At 41.2% G+C, this 21,806-nt stretch overlaps 1 protein-coding gene across 3 annotated transcripts in view; it reads left to right on the top strand.

Annotated features, from left to right (window-relative positions):
• The window catches only part of LOC101603243 (limbic system associated membrane protein), a 2,270,239-nt gene that overhangs the window by 2,206,414 nt on the left and 42,019 nt on the right, over nt 1-21,806 (top strand). For all 3 annotated transcript variants that reach the window (XM_045146785.1, XM_004666854.3, XM_004666855.3), the window contains one exon: nt 17,794-17,928. In XM_045146785.1, coding sequence (XP_045002720.1) covers nt 17,794-17,928 — 135 coding nt within the window. The remainder of the gene's footprint in view (nt 1-17,793; nt 17,929-21,806) is intronic.

Raw genomic sequence — 21,806 nt, forward strand, 5'->3', positions numbered from 1 at the left:
TGAGTATTGACAACACTACTTAGACATGGTTTATGTATAAACAAATTGTTGATGCACATGTGAAGTTATACATCCTATGTGTATAATTTGTTAAATGCAAAAGATACATGTAGCATCTATAAGGAGTGTATCACTTCATAAATACCACAACATATCTATATGTAACATGAATTAAATTGTACATGAACTATTGTATAAACAATATGATGCTATAAATGCTGGGCATAAGAATAGAAAATATTTTGGGATGATTTTTTTCTTTGCTTTGATTTATGACTTTTCCAACTATAAACCACCTTTAGAAAATATATAATGGGGACTTGGAGATGGCTTAGCAGTTAAGGTGCTTGCCTGCAAAGCCAAAGGACCTATGTTCAATTCCCCAAGGCCCATGTAAGCCAGATGCAGAAGGGGGCACATGCATCTGTAGTTTGTTTGCAGTGGCTGGAGGCCCTGACACACACATGCTTTTTCTCTCTCTCTCTCTTCTTCCTGCCTATTTCTGTCTCTTAAATAAATAAATAAAAATAAAATATTTTTTAAAAGAAAATATAGAAGGGCTGGAGAGAAGGCTTCTCTCTCTCTCTCTCTCTCTCTCTCTCTCTCTCTCTCTCAAAATTAATTAATTACTTAGTTAATTAAATTTCAAAAATAAAATATAAAATATTTATGTCTAGCTGTAATTTTCATATGATTCAATTAAATTGCATTCTATTTTATTTCTTATCACACAACAGGATGTTTGGGAAATTATCCATGCCACTCCTTATCACTGCAACTTATTTTCTTTGCTGCATGTCATTTTGTGACATAGGTGCTCAACATGGGTGCTTTACTTGCTCTTCATGTCACTGCACATCCCTGGCTTGTGTAGCTAGAGCTAGTGTTTTCCAAAATGCTCAGATTATCCTTCAGGCTTTGAAAATTAACATTTAAGGTAATTTCATCCCTTTTTGTCAAATACATTGTAAATATTTTTGTTCAACCTACAATTTGTGTTTTTGTTTATATATTTATTTGTTTGAAAGAAGAGATAGAGAAAGAGAGAGAGAGAGAGAGGAGACCTACAGAAAGAGAATGGGCACACCATAGGCCTCCAGCCACTGCAAATGAACTCCAGATGCACATGCACCTTGTGCATCTGGCTTATGTGGGTCCTGGGGAATCAAACCTGGGTCCTTTGCCTTCGCAGACAAATGCCTTCACTGCTAAGCCATTTTCTCCAGCCCTAATTTGTATATTTGTTGATGGAGGTTGGACTTTTCTACAAAACTCTTCTAGTATATTTTTAATTAAAAAAAATCTTTTTTGAGCATTGATTCATCTGAGTGCAGTTTGGTAAATAATATAGGCATACTATTGTTTTGGGTTGCTTTTTTTGTCAACATGGGACAGCTTAACTTCTAATATTATGTCCAAAGCAATAAGTAGAAAGGTAAGTCAGTAAGTGGCTAGTTACATTTTGGGAGCGTCTATGGCCATGACAAAATGCCTGTAGAGAAGATTGATTCTGAATCAAGGTGTCTGTCTATGTCATTTCGCTGTAGTGCCTATGAGCCTGTGGTGGGGTGAGAGCGGGGGGCATATGGTGGAATAGAATCCCTCACTTCATTAGTGAAGAAGAGCCTGAGACAGACATTCCTTTCAAGGGCACACCCCCTGTGAACTCTTTCCTCAGATAGGACCCACTTCCTAAAGTTTCCACCATCACCAAGAATCCATTAAGCTAAGAATCTAAGGAGTCATGGATTAATCCAATTACCAACAGCAGTCACCTCGACCACCCAAAGCCTCTCCTCTAACGTGGTTTGGGGACTGTGCTCTCAACCTAGAGCCCAACATAGATACTCACACACAAACCACTCTCTTTTTTCTAAGTAGGGCAAAACAGTTAAGATCATAGCAGAAAGAACCATGTACGCTAGAAATAAGAAAATATATCAGAATAAACAACACAAAATTCTCAGAATGTATTTTTTTTTTAATCCTAATAGGTGGATAGATAGGACTTAAATGTGATTTTTTTCTGTATGGAAAAAAAATCAAGATGATAAAAAAATACATTTCATGAGCTAGAGAGATGGCTTAGCCATTAAGACATTTGCCTGCAAAGCCAAATGACCCAGGTGCATTTCCCCAATACCCATGTAAACCAGATGCACAATATGGCACATGGATCTGGAGTTTGTTTGCAGTGGCTGCAGGCCCTGAAGTGCTCTTTCTCCCCAACAACAAATAAATAAAAATAAATAATTAAAAATATATTTCTCTTACCTAATCTATATATCCAATATAAATATAATCAAATTACCAGCCGGGCATGGTGGTGCACACCTTTAATCCCAGCACTCAGGAGGCAGAGGTAGGAGGACTGCCATGAGTTCAAGGCCACCCTGAGATGACAGAGTTAAATCCAGGTTAGCCTGGGCCAGAATGAGACCCTACCTCAAAAAACCAAATCATCATCATCATCATCATCATCATCATCATCATCAAATTACCAAACACTCAATTTTGTTTACAAAATAATTCTATAGTACACTATAACTAAGTATGTGAAAGGAATAAGAAAAAAATTGAGAAATAAATATTCCTATCAATAATTGAAGTGTATGGTAAAGCTACAGTAATTAAAATAGTAACAGGAACACAAGAATAGGCAAAAAAGATTTAAGTGAAACATAATGGAGGAGCAAAGAACAGAATCAGGAAACAGATTCAGTAAATAGAAGAATGAAAAATCACCGAGGAAACTATGATTAATAGCATTTAAACTACTAGACAATAATGTTCAGATGCTGTTCCTAAAACCTGTGAACCATCTCCTTCATTTCCATTTTCTTTTTCTCTTTTTAAATTTGCCTTTGTTTCTGAGACAAGGTCTCTCTCTTTAGCCTAAACTGTCCTAATAATGATGTAACCTAGGCTGGCATTGAATGCATGGTTATTATCCTGCCTGGATATCCCAAGTTCTGGGGTTATAGGTACGAGCCATCACATTTACTCTACTTCTGTTATTTCTGTGTGAAATAAAGCCAAGGCCTTCCTGAATAGTTTGATCACATTCATCCAAATGAGCATGTAAACTCCATTAGAATTAGGGACAATATCCTTGTTATACTTCCTGATTAAATCAAATGCTAGCTCAAGGGTACTGTGATATTTTTGAATTAATTTTAATGCTAAAAAGTTGAGTGCGCTCTACTATTCAGATCACAGTCAACTTGCCTACCCATTTTTAAGTATTTAGGCCTTTGTTATACCGGAGATTTTTCTATCTTTATGTATGTATGTGGTGGGCATGTATATGCATGTGTTCCTATGTGTAAGTTCATATGCATATGTATATATGTGAAGGCCAAAAGTCACTGTTTGGCATCTTTCTCAATCATTTTTCACCTTATATATTGAGACAAGGGCTCTCACTCAACATAGAGCTCACTAATTTGGTTGGAGTGGACAGCCAGCTTGCCCTGGGATCTGCCCCTGGCATGTTGAGATTACAGGTCTGCACCATCATGGGTCCTGGGAACCCAAACCTAAGTGCTCACACTTAACCACAGCAAGCATTTTATAAACTCAGACAGCCCCTCACCCCTAAAGGTTTACATATTTGAATTGTTAATCTTACTTCTTCATTCAAAGAATCTCATTTCTGACCCCTTCCTTTCTCTCCATAGCTAATTTCTTCTTTTTTGCCCCAGAAAATAAATGAGCCAGTTCTTAGAAATAAAGTGTAAAAACAAAACAAAAAAATCCTTGTGTTGTAGTCAAGTTCACATTGATGGTAGAAATCACCCAACCAAGAGCAGCTTGTGGGAAAAAGAGGTTTATTTTGGCTTACAGGCTTAAGGGGAAGCTCTATGATGGCAGGGGAAAACAATGGCATGAGCAGAGGGTGGACATCACCCCCTAGCCAACATAAGGTGGACAATAGCAACAGAGGAGTGTGCCAAACACTGGCATGGGGAAACTGGCTATAACACCCATAAGCCCTCCCCCCAACAATACACCACCTCCTGGAGGTCTTAATTCCAAAATCTCCATCAGCTGGGAGCCCACCATTCATTCACGCCTAAGTTTATGGGGGACATCTGAATCAAACCACCACATTCTGCCCCTGATGCCCATAAACTGATAACCATATATGATGTAAAATATGATGCATTCAGTCCAATTTTAAATGTCCCCATAGTTTTTTATCAACTCCAATGACATTTGTACATCCCCATAGTCCAAGAACTTTTAACTGAGTCATAATACCAAAAAAAAAAACCTAAAAAAAAAAAAAAACATAATGGCACTGAATAGACATTCACACTGCAAAAGATGGTATTGCGCATAGCAAAGAGATACTCAAGCAATACATAACTTAAACAAGGTAAAAACCAAACTCTGTAGTTCCAAGTCCAACAATTCTAGTTAGCGACTAATTTCCCAGTCCGATAATTCTAACCAGCAACAAGTCTCTAGAGTTCCAATTCCACCCCTCTAGCTAGGCTAATCACAGTCCTGGAAAACTTCATCAGGGAATGCCAGCTCTCCTTGGCAGCCATCTTGTGGTCTCAGCATCTCCACTGGGTCTCCACTGCAACCATTGGTTCATCCTCATGGCTCCATTGGGTCTTCATGCAGGCATCCAGCAAACCTGCTTCACACTGCCCATAGCCATTTCCAAAACACAAGACTGTGTTTCAAACGCAAAACTCCTGCATTTCTTGTACTACACAATACCAGGTAGGGTGCCAATTTGTTAATCCAGGGGGGAAAAAAGAAGACTTTGAAGAACAGGACACTCCGTAAGCACTCAGGCCCCTTCAAAAGAGTACATTCTTCCAGTTTCCCCAGTGCAGGTCAGCTAGCCCAATCCATCTCAAAGGTTATAATCTCTCAATTGCAGCTGAACAGGCAGCAGTTCACCCAAAGATGTGTGTGTGTGTGTGTGTGTATGTCCCACTGCTCACTCCAGTTCATTTCTATGTAAAGCAACCCTGCACAACTTCTCAGGGCACGGTCATAACAGCAAGCTTCTCCCACAAACTGCTAGCCAGTCCAAGCAATGCTCTTTCTCAAAAGCCAAACTTCACAGTCCATAGTTCTTATTGCATTCAGATCTTTCAACTCGGACCAGAATAGTCCATCAAGCTGTACTTACAGCACTCCAAGGCGTCTCTTAGTCCAAGGTTTCAATTCCTTCCACATTCCTCTTGAAAATCAGCTCCAAAAGGGCAAAGCCACACAGTCAGGTGTCCAGCAACAATCCCGCTCCTTGGTTCCACTTTCCTGTTGCAGTCCGGTTTGCATTACTGGTAGAAATCACCCAAACAAAATCATCTCATGGGAAAAAGAGGTTTATTTTGGCTTACAGGCTCGAGGGGAAGCTCCATGATGGCAGGGGAAAATGATGGCATGAGCAGAGGGTGGACATCAACCCCTAGCCAACATAAGGTGGACAATAGCAATAGGAGAGTGTGCCAAACACCAGCAAGGGGGAGGTGGCTATAACTCCCATAAGCCTGCCCCCAACAATACACTGCCTCCTGGAGGTGTTAATTCCCCAATCTCCATCATCTGGGAGCCCAGCATTCAGAACACCTAAGTTTATGGGGGACACCTGAATCAAACCACCACACCTTGTGTCCCTTATTTGTATGCCATTGCTTATAATGCACTTGAAAGCATGCAAATCCAACAGGCACGAGATTGGTTTTATCCCCACCCCTTTGCTTCCGTAAAACATCATCCAGTCCACAGGCCAGTGGGACTGAAAACTTCAGTCCCTCCCTGCCTCCAACATCCACCCCAGAGCCGAAATGGTTTTAGGAGCTCCTTCCATTTCAACCATGGATCCAGTGGCCTCTCCTTCTCCCTTTGTTTTTATTTTCAAAAAGAAGTACAGGAAGTATCTTCGTGCTATGCTTTTTTTGTTTATTTGTTTTGTTTTTTTTTTTTTAAATGAAGTGACTTGTCAAGTCAGAGACTGTAGCAGTAATCCGAAAGGCAGTAAATTCAGCGATCCTCACTCTCACTGACAGCCTGTTGAGGGCTTGAAACATAAATAGCAGTGGAGACAAATCGCTGCTGTTTTCCTATTAAGCTTTGGCCCAATGGCCTCCTACCCTTCCAAGAGCTCTGAGGGTGGGGAGGGGAGACCAGGCTGTCTCAGGACTGCTTTCAAGAGCGCACAGGAGCTCTCTGCACCCTCTCCCCCTGCGGGCGGGTTTCTCACAATGCAGCCTGCTGCCTTCCCAAGCTGCGATCCACCCTCTTCACAGAAAGGTTAAAAACATCCCAGGCCAGCTTAAGAGATGCCTGCAACCCAAAATGAATGCCCAGAGTGTAATTCCCCACTGGGAAAGTTTGGTACAAAGTGAGGAAACCAATTGCCAGACCTCTTATTATGGTTGCATTGACCCCTAAGGTGCCTGCCAAAGGCTACCCAAACCTCCTGTCAAATGGAAACACCACAGGAGTATCACTTTATTTCATGTTGATACCATTTCCTGCTCTTTTCTGCTCCCAACCCTCATCTCTACTTGTGACTGACCACACTTGTATTGACATTATGCAAGAACTCTCTCTCTCTCTCTCTCTGTTTTTTTTTTAATTGGATCAAACAGCACATTCAGCACTGAGCCTATCCCAGAAAGAAAAACTGGGATTTGGGAGGGGGGGAAGGTTAGCCCAAATGAGGCCATTATGTAAAGAAAGAGTGGAGGGGCCAGAGAGGGTCACTATGTTGTACTTTGCTTTAATTACATTCTGGAAGCTTCCCGGGCAGTCTCAAAGCCCAGCCTAGCTGTCCTCCCACAGTGCAGTTGGCCTGCTGAGTTTAACACACTCACTTACAAAAAGCCAATTGATTTATGTGACTCTTGAAAACAGCGACTGCTGCTCTCATCTCTCTTGATATTTAATCCTCAGTCATGGCCAAATCGTTAATAACAGGCCCAGTATTACCCCTGCTGTTTTCATGACAATAGTGAACCGTCTCGCTTGTTGCTGCCTCTGTCCAGCAATTCAAATCTTTGCCTCACCTCCCCTATTAGAAAGTAATCTAGCAAACAGCCTGTATCTGCAGGATTCACCTATGTTCTTCCCAAAATATATTTCTAAGGATTTGAGGTTTGGGTTTTTTTTTGTTTGTTTGGTTTTCGAGGTAGGGTCTCACTCTAACGCAGGCTGACCTGGAATTCACTCTATATTCTCAGGATGGCCTCGAACTCACAGTGATTCTCATGGGACTAAAGGCGTGCACCACACCCGGCTTTGTTTTTTCTTCTTCTTGGATTTGAGGGTTTTCTTTTAGATTTTATTGTTGTTTTCTTCATTCGATTTCATATATTTGCTTCTTCTTCCTCACATCTCTGGGGTTATGATACTGAAGTAAGATGATTCAACTTTGTGCTATGACAAAAGGTCCATTTTCATTGCCAAAGAAAATGCCCACAACTGGCTGTGTATGAAGAGAGGTTTATTTGCTCACAGTTTTGGAGACCCCAAATTCCAAAACAGCATTGAAATACCTCTTGGTGGAGGCCCCCCGTTATGTGAGATCATAGTCAGTAAAATCGTGGAGACGCAGGTATGAAAGTGGTAGGAAGCAAGAGAGAGAGAAAGAAAAAGAGAGAGAGACTCCTACTCTTTTAAGACAATATTCCTTGAGAACTAACCAGGACCCCATAAGAAATATCTAATTTTTGCCCATGATCCAGTTACTCCAGTGATCCAATTACTTCCCACTAGATTACACCTCTTGAACGCTCTGTCATCGCCCTGTAACAGCACCCTGCAGTCCAAGCTTCCATCACACGAATTCCTGTGGTTTGAAGACTCCTCGGTATCCATGTTCAGACTAAATATCCCATTGTTTGTGGTTTGAATGAAATGTCCCCCCCATAGGCTCATGTGTTCTAAATACCTGGTCCCCAGCTGGTGGACATTTGGAAAAGTTGTGGGACCTTTAGGGAGGTAGAACCTCGCTGGAAGAGGTGTGTCACTGGGGCTGGCCTTGGGGCTTTATACTCCAGAGCCATTTGCCTCACTCTTGCTGCCTCCTCCCTGCTGATGTGACAAGATGTGGTGTCCAGCTGCCCATTCTTGTCATGCTTCCCTCATCTTGATCTTACTTCCTCTTGAAACTGCAAGCTGAAATAAACTCTTTTCTTCCTTTAACTGTTTCTGGTCAGGTGTTCTGGCCCAGCAACGAGAAAGTATCTGCTATATTCAAGAATTTATGGAAGATATTTTTTCAGATGTCCCAAGAAAACCTGATGTCAACTATATAGCAAGAGTGGTAGTCATGATCTCACTCTTTAAAAAAACATTGCTTCCTCATTTTCAGAGCGGTACCAACTGCATTCACACCTGGAAAGTTACTAGCTTCCAACCAACATATTGCATTTAGAATACATGTCTTCATACTTGAGAAAAACCCCACAGTAAGTGAGGGCCCAAGAATGTGGGCAACATTCCTGCTCCGTGGCTTCATAGGGGATAGCTCTGTTCCTGCCCATTGGGCCCGGATTCTGCCTTAGCACCATTATCAACAGGCAGCCACCATCAGTTCAACAATGATGATGATATGCTTGACATCATTAAGAAACAATCCTCCACTTTGGTAGTGGCCACAGGAAGATTTATTATCACACACATTAGAAGTCAGTGCAATTGAGAGCAAATGATGTCATGGAAGAGGGAAGCAGAAAGAATGTAAGGGCTGGAGAAAGGAATGGAGTGTTATTGAACATTATCCAGGCATGACATTGCCATTGTACTCTTGAACTCTCAGCAACTATGATTACCTGCACAGGATCTACATAGGATTGCAGGTCTCAACATTCTGTTATGAAAGGAAGAATTATGAAATCCTGCCTCTATCTGATGATTTATAAGCACTAATGTTTCCTGGGGTAGAGGCAGGAAATTTTTCTTCATTGGTATAGCCTCTGGTAAGTTGCCCATATCATTGAAAATAACTTCTCATTAGATAAACAAGAAAAAAGGAAGCAAGAAAGGAAGGAAGGGCAAGGGAAATAGTAGTTGGGAGAAGGAGGGTGGATCAGCAGGAGTGGGAGAGGAAGAAGAGAAGGTAATGAGGGATAGATATGAACAAAATGCATTATGGGCCTACGTGAAAATATCACAATGACACTCATTATTATGAATGATTAATATATGCTAATGAAAAATGTGAGAGAGCTGTAAATGATAGCAGTATACAAAGGATTTCAAATTTTAAAAGGCTGGGAGGGAGGTAGGTAGAAACAGTACCTTAAAATAATGCCATTGCACCCTGTGACAACAGAAGAATTAAGTGAGACCGAGATGTGGAGATACCTAACTTATTGCTCTGTTTGCTTTAGCAAATCCAGGGGGTGAGTGCTGTGCCTCACACTCCTGTGAGTGTCTTCTCCTTCAGATCCTCATTTCTCCTGCAGGAAGATGTCCAGCTCAAGCAGGATAGTTGGGTTGCCACACCCTTTCATGGTTGATCAGTTCTGATTCCCCCACTTCTGTCTCTCAACTTCATAAAGCCCATTTCTCCAGAAATCCTCTCAACATTGGAAAGCCCATTGCACACTGCCTCTGGAGTTGCTTTGCTGAATGTTGCCATTTCCTGAACCAGTTACTAATTACTGTATCACTTTTACTTATACATTGCAATTACTGTATTACTAATGGAGGAGTTCCTAACTACAAATGACTGGGGCAAAGTTTTCAAATACCATACCTCAAAAATACAAATATATGTATATATATGCACACACACACACATATCATACCCCATGACTGAAAAGGATGTATGAAAGACAGCTCCTGGTAGATGCTGAGTTCAAACTCTGTCAGCTATCTGATGTTGGCATCTGAAAGGAAAAATGAAAATTAGAGTGAACTTGATCTCTCTGAGTACCAAGAAAAATAACATTATGGTGTTCTTTGGCCCATGCTCATTCAGTGAACCAAAGCCAGGTGTGAGGCTTCCCTAGTATCATGCTTGTGTCTGTATACAAACTACTTTTGGGGCCAATATGTGTATCTCACATTCTGTTGTGTCTTACTATTCAAACAGGGAGGATTATTGAATCAGAGTCACCCACTCCTTCCTGCCATGTGGTTCAGTATCTTAATAATCAAATATGTCTCTGTCCAGAGAACTCTCCCTTCTTTCTTCTCCATTCCCCTAAGTCTTCCTTACAATCATCTTTACTGTATCACTCCTCTGCTGCTCTTCTGCCACTCCCTTCCACACATGGCCCTTTTGCCTATTCTTTCATGGCTGTGGCTTCTCACAACTGTATCTGTTCCCACCTCCACCTTCTTTCAGTCATGGATGGCTCACGCGGAAGCCTGAATAAGAAGTGGTTTCCACCATAGGATAGGACAAATGCCAAAGGATCTCTCAGGTGGAATAGGAAGCTGCAAAACAGAAACTTCAAAGGATCTGAGGAGAGACGTGGCTGAAAATATAAACACGACCTCAGAGCCAGCATCCTTTCTAGATTTATAGTGTTCCTTCTCTCCCCTTTCTGAGAGAGAGAGAGAGAGAGAGAGAGAGAGAGAGAGAGAGAGAGAGAGAGTAAGGGAGCTTTTGGAATAGGTAGGCATGTCCTTACACAATCAACAAACGTACTGTAAGAACAGATGCTTGTTACAGCATTTGAAGTTCACCCAGGAAAACTTCAAATGGCATCATTGATTTGAGGCCCCTTTTTCTTTTCCCTTTCCTTTTACGGGTAGAAGTTCAGAGCCAGCTTATGTTCACTGTCTTTGCTCTCGCTTCCAAACAGATTCATAAAACCACACTTGTGCTTATATACACAGAACCTGAATTTATTTTGCTTTTCTTTAAATTCTATGTTGTGATTGCATTGATATCAGCCACTTTCATGTTAATATTCACATTTTGATAAGTAAAAGGAATGCCAATGCATTTCAAGCACATCCTCCCTTAGAAAAGTTTGATCTGCTGAGATGCTAGATTTGTCTACTTCCAAATATAGAAGAGTCCTTGGGATTCTGCACTTTTAAATTCACAAAGCACTCAAACTTAGCAAGTTTCCTAAATTACATTCCTTGCATCTCAAATAAATCAAAATGACTATGCATCCCATAATAATTATTAGAGTATGGGGCTGTTTAAAAATTGGTTTTATGCAAAATAGAAGTTATGTTGTCATATCCTAAGAAACTTTTAATTGCCTGTTTTGTTTAGTGAGTAAATATTAAAGGGTTTCGTGAATTTGTATGGTATGTTCTGAAATTTAAAATTTAAAAATTTACCTTATATGTAAAAGTGTATCTCTCTCTCTCCCTTGCTCTGTGTCTGTGTGTGCATGTAAGTACACAATAATATATAATATTATATATTACATAATATATAATATTATATATTATATAATATATAATATATATGCATGTTAGAGGAGAAAGAGCAAGAAAAATGGGTCAGAAGGAAATAGAGAAAAGAAGGAAGGAAGAAAAAAGGAGAGAGACAGGGAAAGAGGAAAGAAGAGATGGAGAACATGAAAATATATTTAATTTCAAATGACTACGTGCTTACAAGTGCCTGGTTGGCCCTGGAAATTTAGGGACATCAGCATTTTGGAAGTAACACCAGATTTCACCAAAGCAAACTGCTCTGAAGGCACTGTCCTCAGACCACAGCACTGGGCACGCTCTCAGTGGACTTTCTCCTGGCCAGTTTGCTTCCACGTTGGAAAATTCCAAACACTCTCCTCTTGCCTTTAGCTCTCAGCTCTTTTTCCTAACTTATGAAGAGATACTACAGGAACTAATAATGTACCATTTGTGTAAACACTGACTGATAGGGGACATGGTCATTTGTGTGCAAGTGTTTGAAAGGTGTAGGCAGTGAGGCGGGCAAGGAGTTACTTAGCCTTACAGCTGAATTGTTGCCAGGAGATACAAAAACACATTAAGCAAAGGGAGATTTAAGCTAAACACTAGATCCCAGAATAAATAAAATACATAGCAATGTGAGCAAGCTTGTGGAAATTGGTTGAGGTATTTAAAATACCAAAGCAGTTAAGTTTGCATGTCAAGTAAATATTTACAAGGGGCAGAGAGGAATAAATTAGAAGATGAAAAGCACCTAAGATGTACCATTGGACAGCTTCTCCAGGGAATGCACATGACAGCTTATGGTCACTTTCTGGCCTGAGAAGTTTCTTAAGATTGAGAGAGGACAGAAAATGGTGATAGCATCCTTAGGTAATGGGCAACTAGTCAGAGTGACTTCAAAAAATGATGAGTGCGGGGCTAAAGGGATATTTTGTCCCTGTCATGAGCAGAAAGATGGCTGCTTATGAGCTTTGAAGTAAGCCCTCAACTGACAATGAGTCTGCAGCCACTTTGATGTTGGACTTCCCAACCTCCAGTGGTGAGAAATAAGTCCCTCTTGTTTATAAATTACCCCATATCTGACGTTCACCCTACCAGCCTGAATGGTCTGAGATGCCACTAGACTAAACCATAAACAAACAAGAGGGACTTATTTCTCACCACTGGAGTTTGGGAAGTCCAACATCAAAGTGGCTGCAGACTCATTGTCAGTTGAGGGCTTACTTCAAAGCTCATAAGCAGCCATCTTTCTGCTCATGACAGGGACAAATGAGTTCTCTGAGGTCTCTTTCATAAGGGCAGTAATCTCATTCGTGATTTAAACTAAATACTAGACCCCAGGACAAATATGCTCTAATTCTTATGTTCTTCTCACTTCCTCAAAATCTCACCTATAAATGCTGTCACACTGGGGCTTTAAGTTTCAGCATGTAAGTTATGAAAAGACACAAATATTCAGTGTATAGGAATGTAACTCAATGAACATTTACTAGTAATTGTTCAAGTTCAAACTCTGTGTGCAAGTTTATAGCCATACTATGAGTAAAACACATCCCAAAATGTATACAGTCAGGAGCATTGGATTTCTAGTACCAGAAAAGCTTCCATTTTCTATCTTATTAATTTTGACTAATAAGAAATGGCCAAGTAACATCGTAGGGGTAATGCATTGGGGGTCTGAGTAGATCATATTAATAAGAAATGATGATGAACGTGTGAGTTTCAACTAGACAACCTGAGAGAAAATAAAGGAAAAAATGACAAGGAAAGCACACAGGTCTGGTTCAATATTTTAAATGCTGATCATGCTAGTTGGATGCAGGAAAATCATGTAGTTTCTATTGCTTGAGTTTAATTTGCATCTCAAGACTTCTCCACTCTAGTGAGACCCTAGTGACCTGTTATATGCTGGAGACAGAGGAGGCTCTGCAGTTAACGATCACGATCACGGGAGAAGGAGGAAAAGGGACCTATCTCATATGCACATTGCTTAAAGGAAAACTCCCCTTTTATCACCAGTAATAAATGCTTCTTAGAGAGGTGAAATTGAAAGTTGATCTGATGAGGCTCCATTTTATTAGCTGCTGATTAGGAAAAAAACAAAACAAAACTGAGATTCACTAATATGTACATTGGCAGGAAAGAATTCCAAGCCCCAAATCCAATACATATTACTGTATCTTCTCTCATTCATCCTAATGTTTACCCTCAGAGTTTCCGTCTTCTCAAACTAGTAAGTTGGTGTTACTTAAAAATTCTTTCCTCCTCCAACAACTGGTTTATTTCTCTGAGAGATGAGAATATGAAGTAGATTTTATCCCCCACCATTTCGAAGTATTGTACAGGAATTGAAAAGAAGTCAGCACTTCAACCATCACTCAAACCTCCCTCATTCCCCTGTTAAAACCTCTGTACCCGCTTGGGAATAAGGATCACAGCTATGAAGGAGGAGAAGAGAGAAATTCTAGAACCCTTGGAATCATCTGCTTGTAATAACTCTTCCTGCTGTAGCCAGTCATTACTCTTCAAAACAATGTAAGGCTATGTCTCCACAGCTGCAGGCCAGGTTTTCAGGAGCCTGCGCAATTAGGGAAATGAAACTGTCAAACGTGCCATTTACTCCTTCTAACAATTTCATTCAGCTGGAAGACTATTGATGTGCCTCTCGGGCTATAGATGCAGATGCTGAAGGATGATGGAATTCAGGAAAGGTTTATGAACCCCAACTTTTGGGCTCTTGTCTATTTTAACAAAGAATTCATTTAAAAAAAAAACAGACTAAGGAGGATAAATTATGAATTGTGGAATTTCTTTTTTTAGGGTGAAATTAGGAATTATGAGGTTTATTTAGGGAAAATTAGGAATCCAGGGAGGAGGCTAGCTGAAAGACTCAAGCCAGAGCTGGAGAGGAGGAGGGAAGATGGGGAGACTCTCCATCACAGAGAAGCGTACACCCACACATGGAAGGCAAAGCATGAGCAAATTTAAAAAAAAAAAAAATAGTCAGCCGGGCATGGTGGCGCACGCCTTTAATCTCAGCACTCAGGAGGCAGAGGTAGGAGGATCATCGTGAATTCATGGCCATGCTGAGACTTCATGGTGAATTTCAAGTCAGCCTGAGCCAGAGTGAGACCCTACCTCAAAAAACCAAAAAAATAAAAGAAAGAAAAGAGAAACTAGAATTCAAGATCCGATCAGTCTCAGCCTTGCTGGCTGTAGCGGCTCTGCTTCTTCTAGAGTCCAGCATACCCAGCCGTGCTGGCTTCATTGCTGCAGTGCCCTGAATCCACGGACCAATCAGGTCTGAGTCTGACAACAAAAGGCCACCCTAATGAACTATGAAGGGCTTGTCGTGTGCTGGTGTTGTGTGCTAGGCGCTCCTCTCTTCCATTCTGGCGACCTAGCTGACCTGTGCTTCTCTCATCCGAACAATGGTGTGTGAGGTGTCTCCCCACTCTCCCAGCCTGGCCTGGGGAGGGGAAGCCTCTTCTCACCTATCTGGGCACATGTTTCATGCCTCCCATGCATTCTGTCTCCAGAGGCATTTGCCACGTCGTTATGTCTATGACGTTCCTAGAAACTCTGAGCCTGCCAGGTGTGTAGTAACCCTCTTGACTATTCATTTGCCAGTGTCTAAACTTTCCAGTCAGTCCTTCGGTATGTCCTTGCTCTTTTACATGTATGATCTCTGGCCTGTTGAATCATTTACTATTCCTTAATTCCTTCTGTTCTTTTTATTTATTTGTATTTTTCTCTACAACACCTTTAAAATTCCTTTGTTTATTTTTACTTATTTCTTTGAATGAGGAAGACAGAGAGAAAGAGAGAATGGGTGCAGCAGGCCCAACAGCCCCTGTAAATGAAGTCCAGATGCATGCGCTACCTTACATGGGTGCTGGGGAATGGAACTTGGGTCCTTTGGCTTTTCAGGCAGGCGCCTTAACCACTAAGCTATCTCTCCCCAGTCCATAAGACACGACCTTTAAAAGTAGACCATACGCGCCAATTTTGACAAAAGATGTTGAAAGGAAACGCATGTGGCAGGCTTCATGCCGCCCTAGTGACTGGCAGACATCTCTTTGCTCTCCTTGGGTCCCTGATCCTGTCTCCAAAAAGCTCTCTCTCCCGTTTCTCCTTCAAGGGGCACACAAAAGACTTTCCCCTCCAAGCCAAATCCTGCCCAGTCAATCCAGAAAGATGGCCTCTGATCCATTGAGATGTCCTCATCCTTCTGCATTATGTGCCACTCCTGAAACCTAAAACCAGATCTGGCTGCATGCTTGGGTATGGTAAAGCGGATCAGGGAACACCTGGGAAAGAGACTTAAGCTTCTGGAAAGGAAACCCAGTTTCAAAACACTCTCAGGAGAAGCCTAGGCTGGATAAATGTGTACCGTGTGTGAGCTAAGCAAAGTTTACACTCCTCCTACTTCCTTGTTGTGGGGCTGACAGAGTCTCATCTGCTCTGCTAGCCCTGGCAGATAACAGATTGGAAGCCTTGAGCCTTCCTGACAGCTGTGCTGTAGAATGTTTTCGAGGAGGTTCTATGTTCTGTTGGGAGCCCACTTAATAAACTTGGCTGACAAAGTATAGTGAATCCATGGCCATAGGAGTTGGTCTTGATATTGATTTAGTCACAGAAAAATGAAAGCAGCCTTTTTTTTTTTTTTTTTTTTTTTTTTTTTTTTTTTTTTTGAGCAGAACCATGAGTTGATACACTGAAGTGTATGGTGACCAGGAACAAAACTTTACCATAGGGGCAGGACACTATTCCTTAACACTCTGCCCAGCTGTCTATATTATCCAACAGGAAATGGAGTTGTTAATTTCGTGGAAATGAGTAACATGCAATTTAGAATTATTTTTTGTCCGTTTATTTATTTATTTATTTGAGAGCGACAGACACAGAGAGAAAGACAGATAGAGGTAGAGAGAGAGAATGGGTGCGCCAGGGCTTCCAGCCACTGCAAACGAACTCCAGACGCGTGCCCCCCTTGTGCATCTGGCTAACGTGGGACCTGGGGAACCGAGCCTCGAACCTGGGTCCTTAGGCTTCACAGGCAAGCGCTTAACCGCTAAGCCATTTCTCCAGCCCACATGTAATTTAAATTCTATAAGAAGGACTGAGAGACAACTTCTGGAATTCAAGTGCTTTATATGCAAACCCCGGGGAGGGAGGCGGGTTAAAAGGTCATTCCCAGCTATGGGAATATTTCCACACATGTCACCCTAATCCCTGTTGGGAGAAGAGACTCAAGAATAGCTGGGGCTCAGGAAAACAGCAAGCTCTGGAGTCAATGAAAGACTCCATCTCTAGGAAACGAGGATGAGCAGAAGCGGTGTGAGGGCAACTGTTCTCCTCTAACTTCCACACGTGTTCACACCACACACACCACACCTACGACGCAAAGAAATACAGGAAGAAAGAGAAGAAGAAAGATTGATAGGCCTTTCCATCAAATTTCTGACTCAGATCTTCCCACTGCCCAGTCTCTCCAACTTCTCGTCCCATTTTTATCATCTTCCACTTTCGCCTCCTTGCTCCTAATCTCTTCAGAAAGAATTGACTATACTCCACAAGAGTAGAATGCTTCCTATCTTTACATTTCTTTACTAAAATAGGTACCTATAACATTATAGATCTTTCTCAAAAGGTTCTCCATGCTCCTAACTCTAACACTTAGGTAATGATGTTTAGCTCCCTATGACGGTCACAGGTGGCAATCTGTCACAAAACCACCAAAAGCAACACACTCCGTGGCTCTAACCATGACACGAAAGCCTCAGTGATAACATAGGACAAGGAAACTATAACTGGAGGACAGCAATTACTACACAGTCTTTATGAAAGCTAAATCCATGTAATCTGGTGAAGTGTAGTGTTTCTAGTTCTCTTTGGCTGGAGTAGTAGTATTATCGATAATTGTCACTTCACCCGCATTCAGAGTGTTTTACACCTTGGGTGCACAACTCATCCCCTGCCCCTTTCTCGCTCCAATACTTGACTAAAGATAGGCAGGTATGAATGCATGAAAACACTCCATCTTCTTGCCTTGTGATTAGGACAACTTTGAAGTGGGACTTTGCACTGTTCCCAGAGCTCCTGAGGGACTGAGCCAGATTTGCTTTCTATGGGACTTAGCTTGGCATCAGCTTTGTTTGGCTTCTTTCTTTTCCTTTTCTCATTTTCCTAGTCCTCTACCTTTTGTTTTACCTGAGAACATTTCCCCCTTAATCATTTTCATAACAATTTTTGCCTTGGGGTCTGCTTCTGTGGAATCTGACCTCAGACAAAGAGCATCGTCACTATGATTGGAAAACCATGTGGATTGATTCCTTTTAAAAAGAAAAAAAAAAAAGTGAGTGAGTGTTCTGCATATTTTAAACTTAAAAAAAAAAAAGAAACAATCCTGCAAACTTTGTTTTTCAGGAAGAGAGTTTGAAGGAGAAGAAGAATATCTGGAGATTCTAGGCATCACCAGGGAGCAGTCAGGCAAATATGAGTGCAAAGCTGCCAATGAGGTCTCCTCAGCGGATGTCAAGCAAGTCAAGGTCACCGTGAACTGTGAGTACGCAGCAGCAGGTGCAACGTGCCCAGGGCACACCTCCACCTCCGGTGAGCCCCGCAGATTCCATTAGCAAGAAGAGCATAGCATTTCAAACAGATGTTCTTCTTCTGGTCAGGGATGCACATTTATACATTGGACACATCCAAGGGCAAGGCTTGGCCTTTGAATTTGATAAATCAACCCGACCACTTCTAAATATAACCCGTAATGCATTGAACAGTCGCTTCTGTCTTTACTCAGACTGTGAAAATTAAGAAAACATGAGAGACAGCACTAGCAATGCCTGGCAGTCACTATTGTAGCTTTTGTGGACACCAAGGTCATATTACAGTTGGGGAAAGCAACAATTTGTATGTGCTTTAGCTGGAATTTCTATCTTATCGCATTGCCTTTCGAAAGGGAATACTCCAAGAATATATTTTATCCTCTGCTATTTAACCAAGAGACCTTGGCAACAAGTTTCAGCCACTGTGGTCAGCTGCCATATGTCCCTGATGGTTAACAAGCTACTAGCCAGTGGCGTAATTTTGATGATCTATTTGAACCGAATCATGGGCATTAGAAAAGAAGATTCCACTAAGATGCATAGGTAAGTGGGCACACTTTGAACTTGTCAGATGAAAGGATCCTTAGAAGTCGAAGTCGTTCAAAGTGGGGAGGAGGAAGAAGGGGGGAAAGCAGAGAGAGGGTCTATAAGATGTGTGTCACCCAGCAAAGGAAAAGACAACTTGATGATCTTATTCATGTAGGAGTATCTTTCAATGGCATTCAAATTACATTTTCACATCATACAGTTTTAGCAAGTGACAGGGACAAAGGGATGTCCTGACAGGTCTTCCTTTCTATATGTACATATAGACCATACATATTTCCTGCATATACACATTGTATTTTATATGCATACAAAACACACAAGCGTAAGCATGCAGATGCATGAACACTTACCTTAGCCCACATTTGGACATAAACTTTAGGTCATCATGATTTGAATCCTGTCATTTTATATCTTCCATGCATCTGTGTGCACAAGAACCTCTAAATATGCTCTTTGTTCCTCAACAAACCCAGCAAGATAAATACAATTGACTTCACTTTAAAGCTTGAGAAACTGAAGTCTGGAGGTGGTAAAATTGTCTATGGAAAGCAGCTGCAGAAAGCAAATGTTGATTGTAAAAACCCCGGGCTTCCAGGAGGAAGAAGATGAAAAGGAGAAATTCAGTTCTTTGTACCTGCCACACGCAGCTTTGTATTAGGGATTTACACTTGCCATTTAATCCTCACAATAAACTAATGAGATAAACATCAACAGTATTACTTTAGGTATATGGAAACAGGCTTAGGGAGCTGAGGAATCTTGCTTAAAGAGGCCCAGGTGGGCTGGCCTGCATTGTCCCTGGAGCCCTGCTTCAGCCAGACTTTCAGCATTCTTAAACAGGCAGTGAAATCTCCTTCACACCGCACCTGGAGGAAACCAACAGACTTGGCTCTGCTATACACATTTACGGCCCTGGTTTCCAAGAGCAAGGGGCTGCATTTGATGAGCTGTGAAGTGCTTTTATCCCATGCTGTCTCCAAATTTTCAGTAATAGAGTTCTGAAATGCCAGTATTACTATTCTTTTCCAGTACTGGGTGTGTTTCAAAGACACATTAATGATCTCAATGTTATAAAATGCTTTAGGTCCTTTTTTATTTTTTTTTCCCACATGAAAGGCAATTTCTCTGGGTGTTTATACAAGTTCATAATTAGGTTAGTTAACTTCTTTTATGCACACATAGCCATGCTGCCATCCTCTACCTCTTCCCTGACTTTTGGAGTCAAGATTTCATTTTCTCTTAATTGACCTTCAAGTTAATTAGATTTCTGAAAGTCCAATCACGGAGTAAATAGAAAATATTTATGCTTCCATTGTATGAAACATCAAAGTGGTCTGGATTGCAGATGGCTCCCCAGATCAAAGCTAGCCGCCTGGGCCCTATTATTATTGGAGCAATTAGTCTGACATTGCTCCTTCTGCACTGTCCCCAAAGTGTAATTTAGAACAGAAGGAAATACTGATAATTCCCCCCCACCCCAAAATCCCAAGACTTTTATGAAAATATGAGCTTTTGCAAGTGATGAATGAATCATAGAAGACCATGGAAAGAACCTCAGGATTCTTAAAAGCTACGTGTAACATAACATGGACAGAAGTGCTGAGTCTAATCAAGCATGTGTCCTAACCAACAGGAGCTAGAACATGCCTGGCCTTGTCTGTGTATTGTTTACTGAAGGAGGAGCCAGACATCTCCTGAGTAAACTGCCCTCTAGCAGTCTCTCCAGAGTCATCGCTTTGCCCTGCGTCCTCACTGTTGGACTGAACGTGACCAGTTCCTTCCATAAGGCTTGCCTTGCCAGGCTGAACTGGAACCTAGAACTGTCAACTGAAAGGCGGGGGGGAACCTTTTCTCCCTTAAAATTTTTTCTCCAAACCTTACACATGATGCTAGTTACAAATCAAGAGAAGTATTCTAGTAGCAATTTATCAACTGCCTTTTTAAAACTAGTCAGGACACCAAATATCCTGTTCAAATGAACCATTCCACTTATAGTTGCATGGAATAAAGTCTCCAAGATGAAGCATGTTCTGGCCTAAAGAAAAATAACCAGAATGACTATCATCACCTCATTTCAGCCTGCCTAATATGCAGATGTTCTACTGTTTGAGTCCTCTTCCTTTGTTTTTTTGTTTTTTGTTTTGTTTGTTTTTTCCTTTCCTTTAGGTCAGGGAAGCAGGGTGCCTATAAGAACTATTGGCTGAAGACATTATAGGAATGAACAGACCCAGGTACCACTAAAGAAAAGCAATCTTAGTACTAATGACTTTCCTAGTACCATTCATTCATTGACTTACTCAGTTGCCCACAGTTGTTTGCTGCAAAACACCGAGAGGCTAGTAATAAGGAAGGCAGACAGAGCAGTTTCGCCTGTTCAATCCTACTGGGTTCTATAGCCTCTCCTTTGTACTTCCCTTAGGTAACCTCCCTCCTTGGCATGTCTACAGCATTGCATGCAGCCATTTTACAAGCAAAATCTATTTTCTAAGTGGTATGAGGACCTGGAACCTCTAGAAATCTAAATCATTAAATCAACATCTACACCAGTAAAAAACCTTAGGGAAATTTATGAAATGGACAGGGCATCTGAGGCCCTGTATCTTATCTCTTAATTTCAGTTCCCACGGTGCACTAAAATATCTACTTATGAGTCTGTCCTACGTCACTGCCCAATGGTCCCAGGATAAGATCTAGCATTAGTAAATGGTTGATAAATGCAGACTCTTTTGTGGACTCTTCCTATACTGGACCTCTTCCTTAGACCAGAGCCTCAGGTTGGGTGGGGATAGCATGTAGCTAAAGTCTAAAAGAGTGCAAATGCATGCCTATGATGACTATAAATAACACCTTCCATTCAAATCTTATATTTTATGCCATTGCTCCCAATATGGAGACAATTTAATAAATGACATTTTATGCCCTAAGCCACTCTTGTTATCATCACCAGTCTGATAGATATACTGTTGTTATTGGTGATGGTAAGAATAAGAATCATATTTTCAGAATGTGGATTTTTGAAGTAATAAAAACTGGAAGAGTCATCTAACAATTGTAAGCTATCCCAAAGTCATGGAAAGAAAAAAATAATGGATTTCTTTGCAGCTTGCTTATGAAGCCACATTTTTATTATAGCCATATTTTGAGCCAAGGCATCTATTATTTTAACTATATAGGATTGCCACAATATGATTTGTAACAATCCTTCTTAGCCTCACCGACACAGAGTTCATTACAAGTGAATTTTAAGTGTGCATTCTCATAAGCCAGCAAAGCAGACTT

The sequence above is a fragment of the Jaculus jaculus genome, chromosome 4 (genome assembly GCF_020740685.1).
Source record: "Jaculus jaculus isolate mJacJac1 chromosome 4, mJacJac1.mat.Y.cur, whole genome shotgun sequence".
Taxonomy (NCBI): domain Eukaryota; kingdom Metazoa; phylum Chordata; class Mammalia; order Rodentia; family Dipodidae; genus Jaculus; species Jaculus jaculus.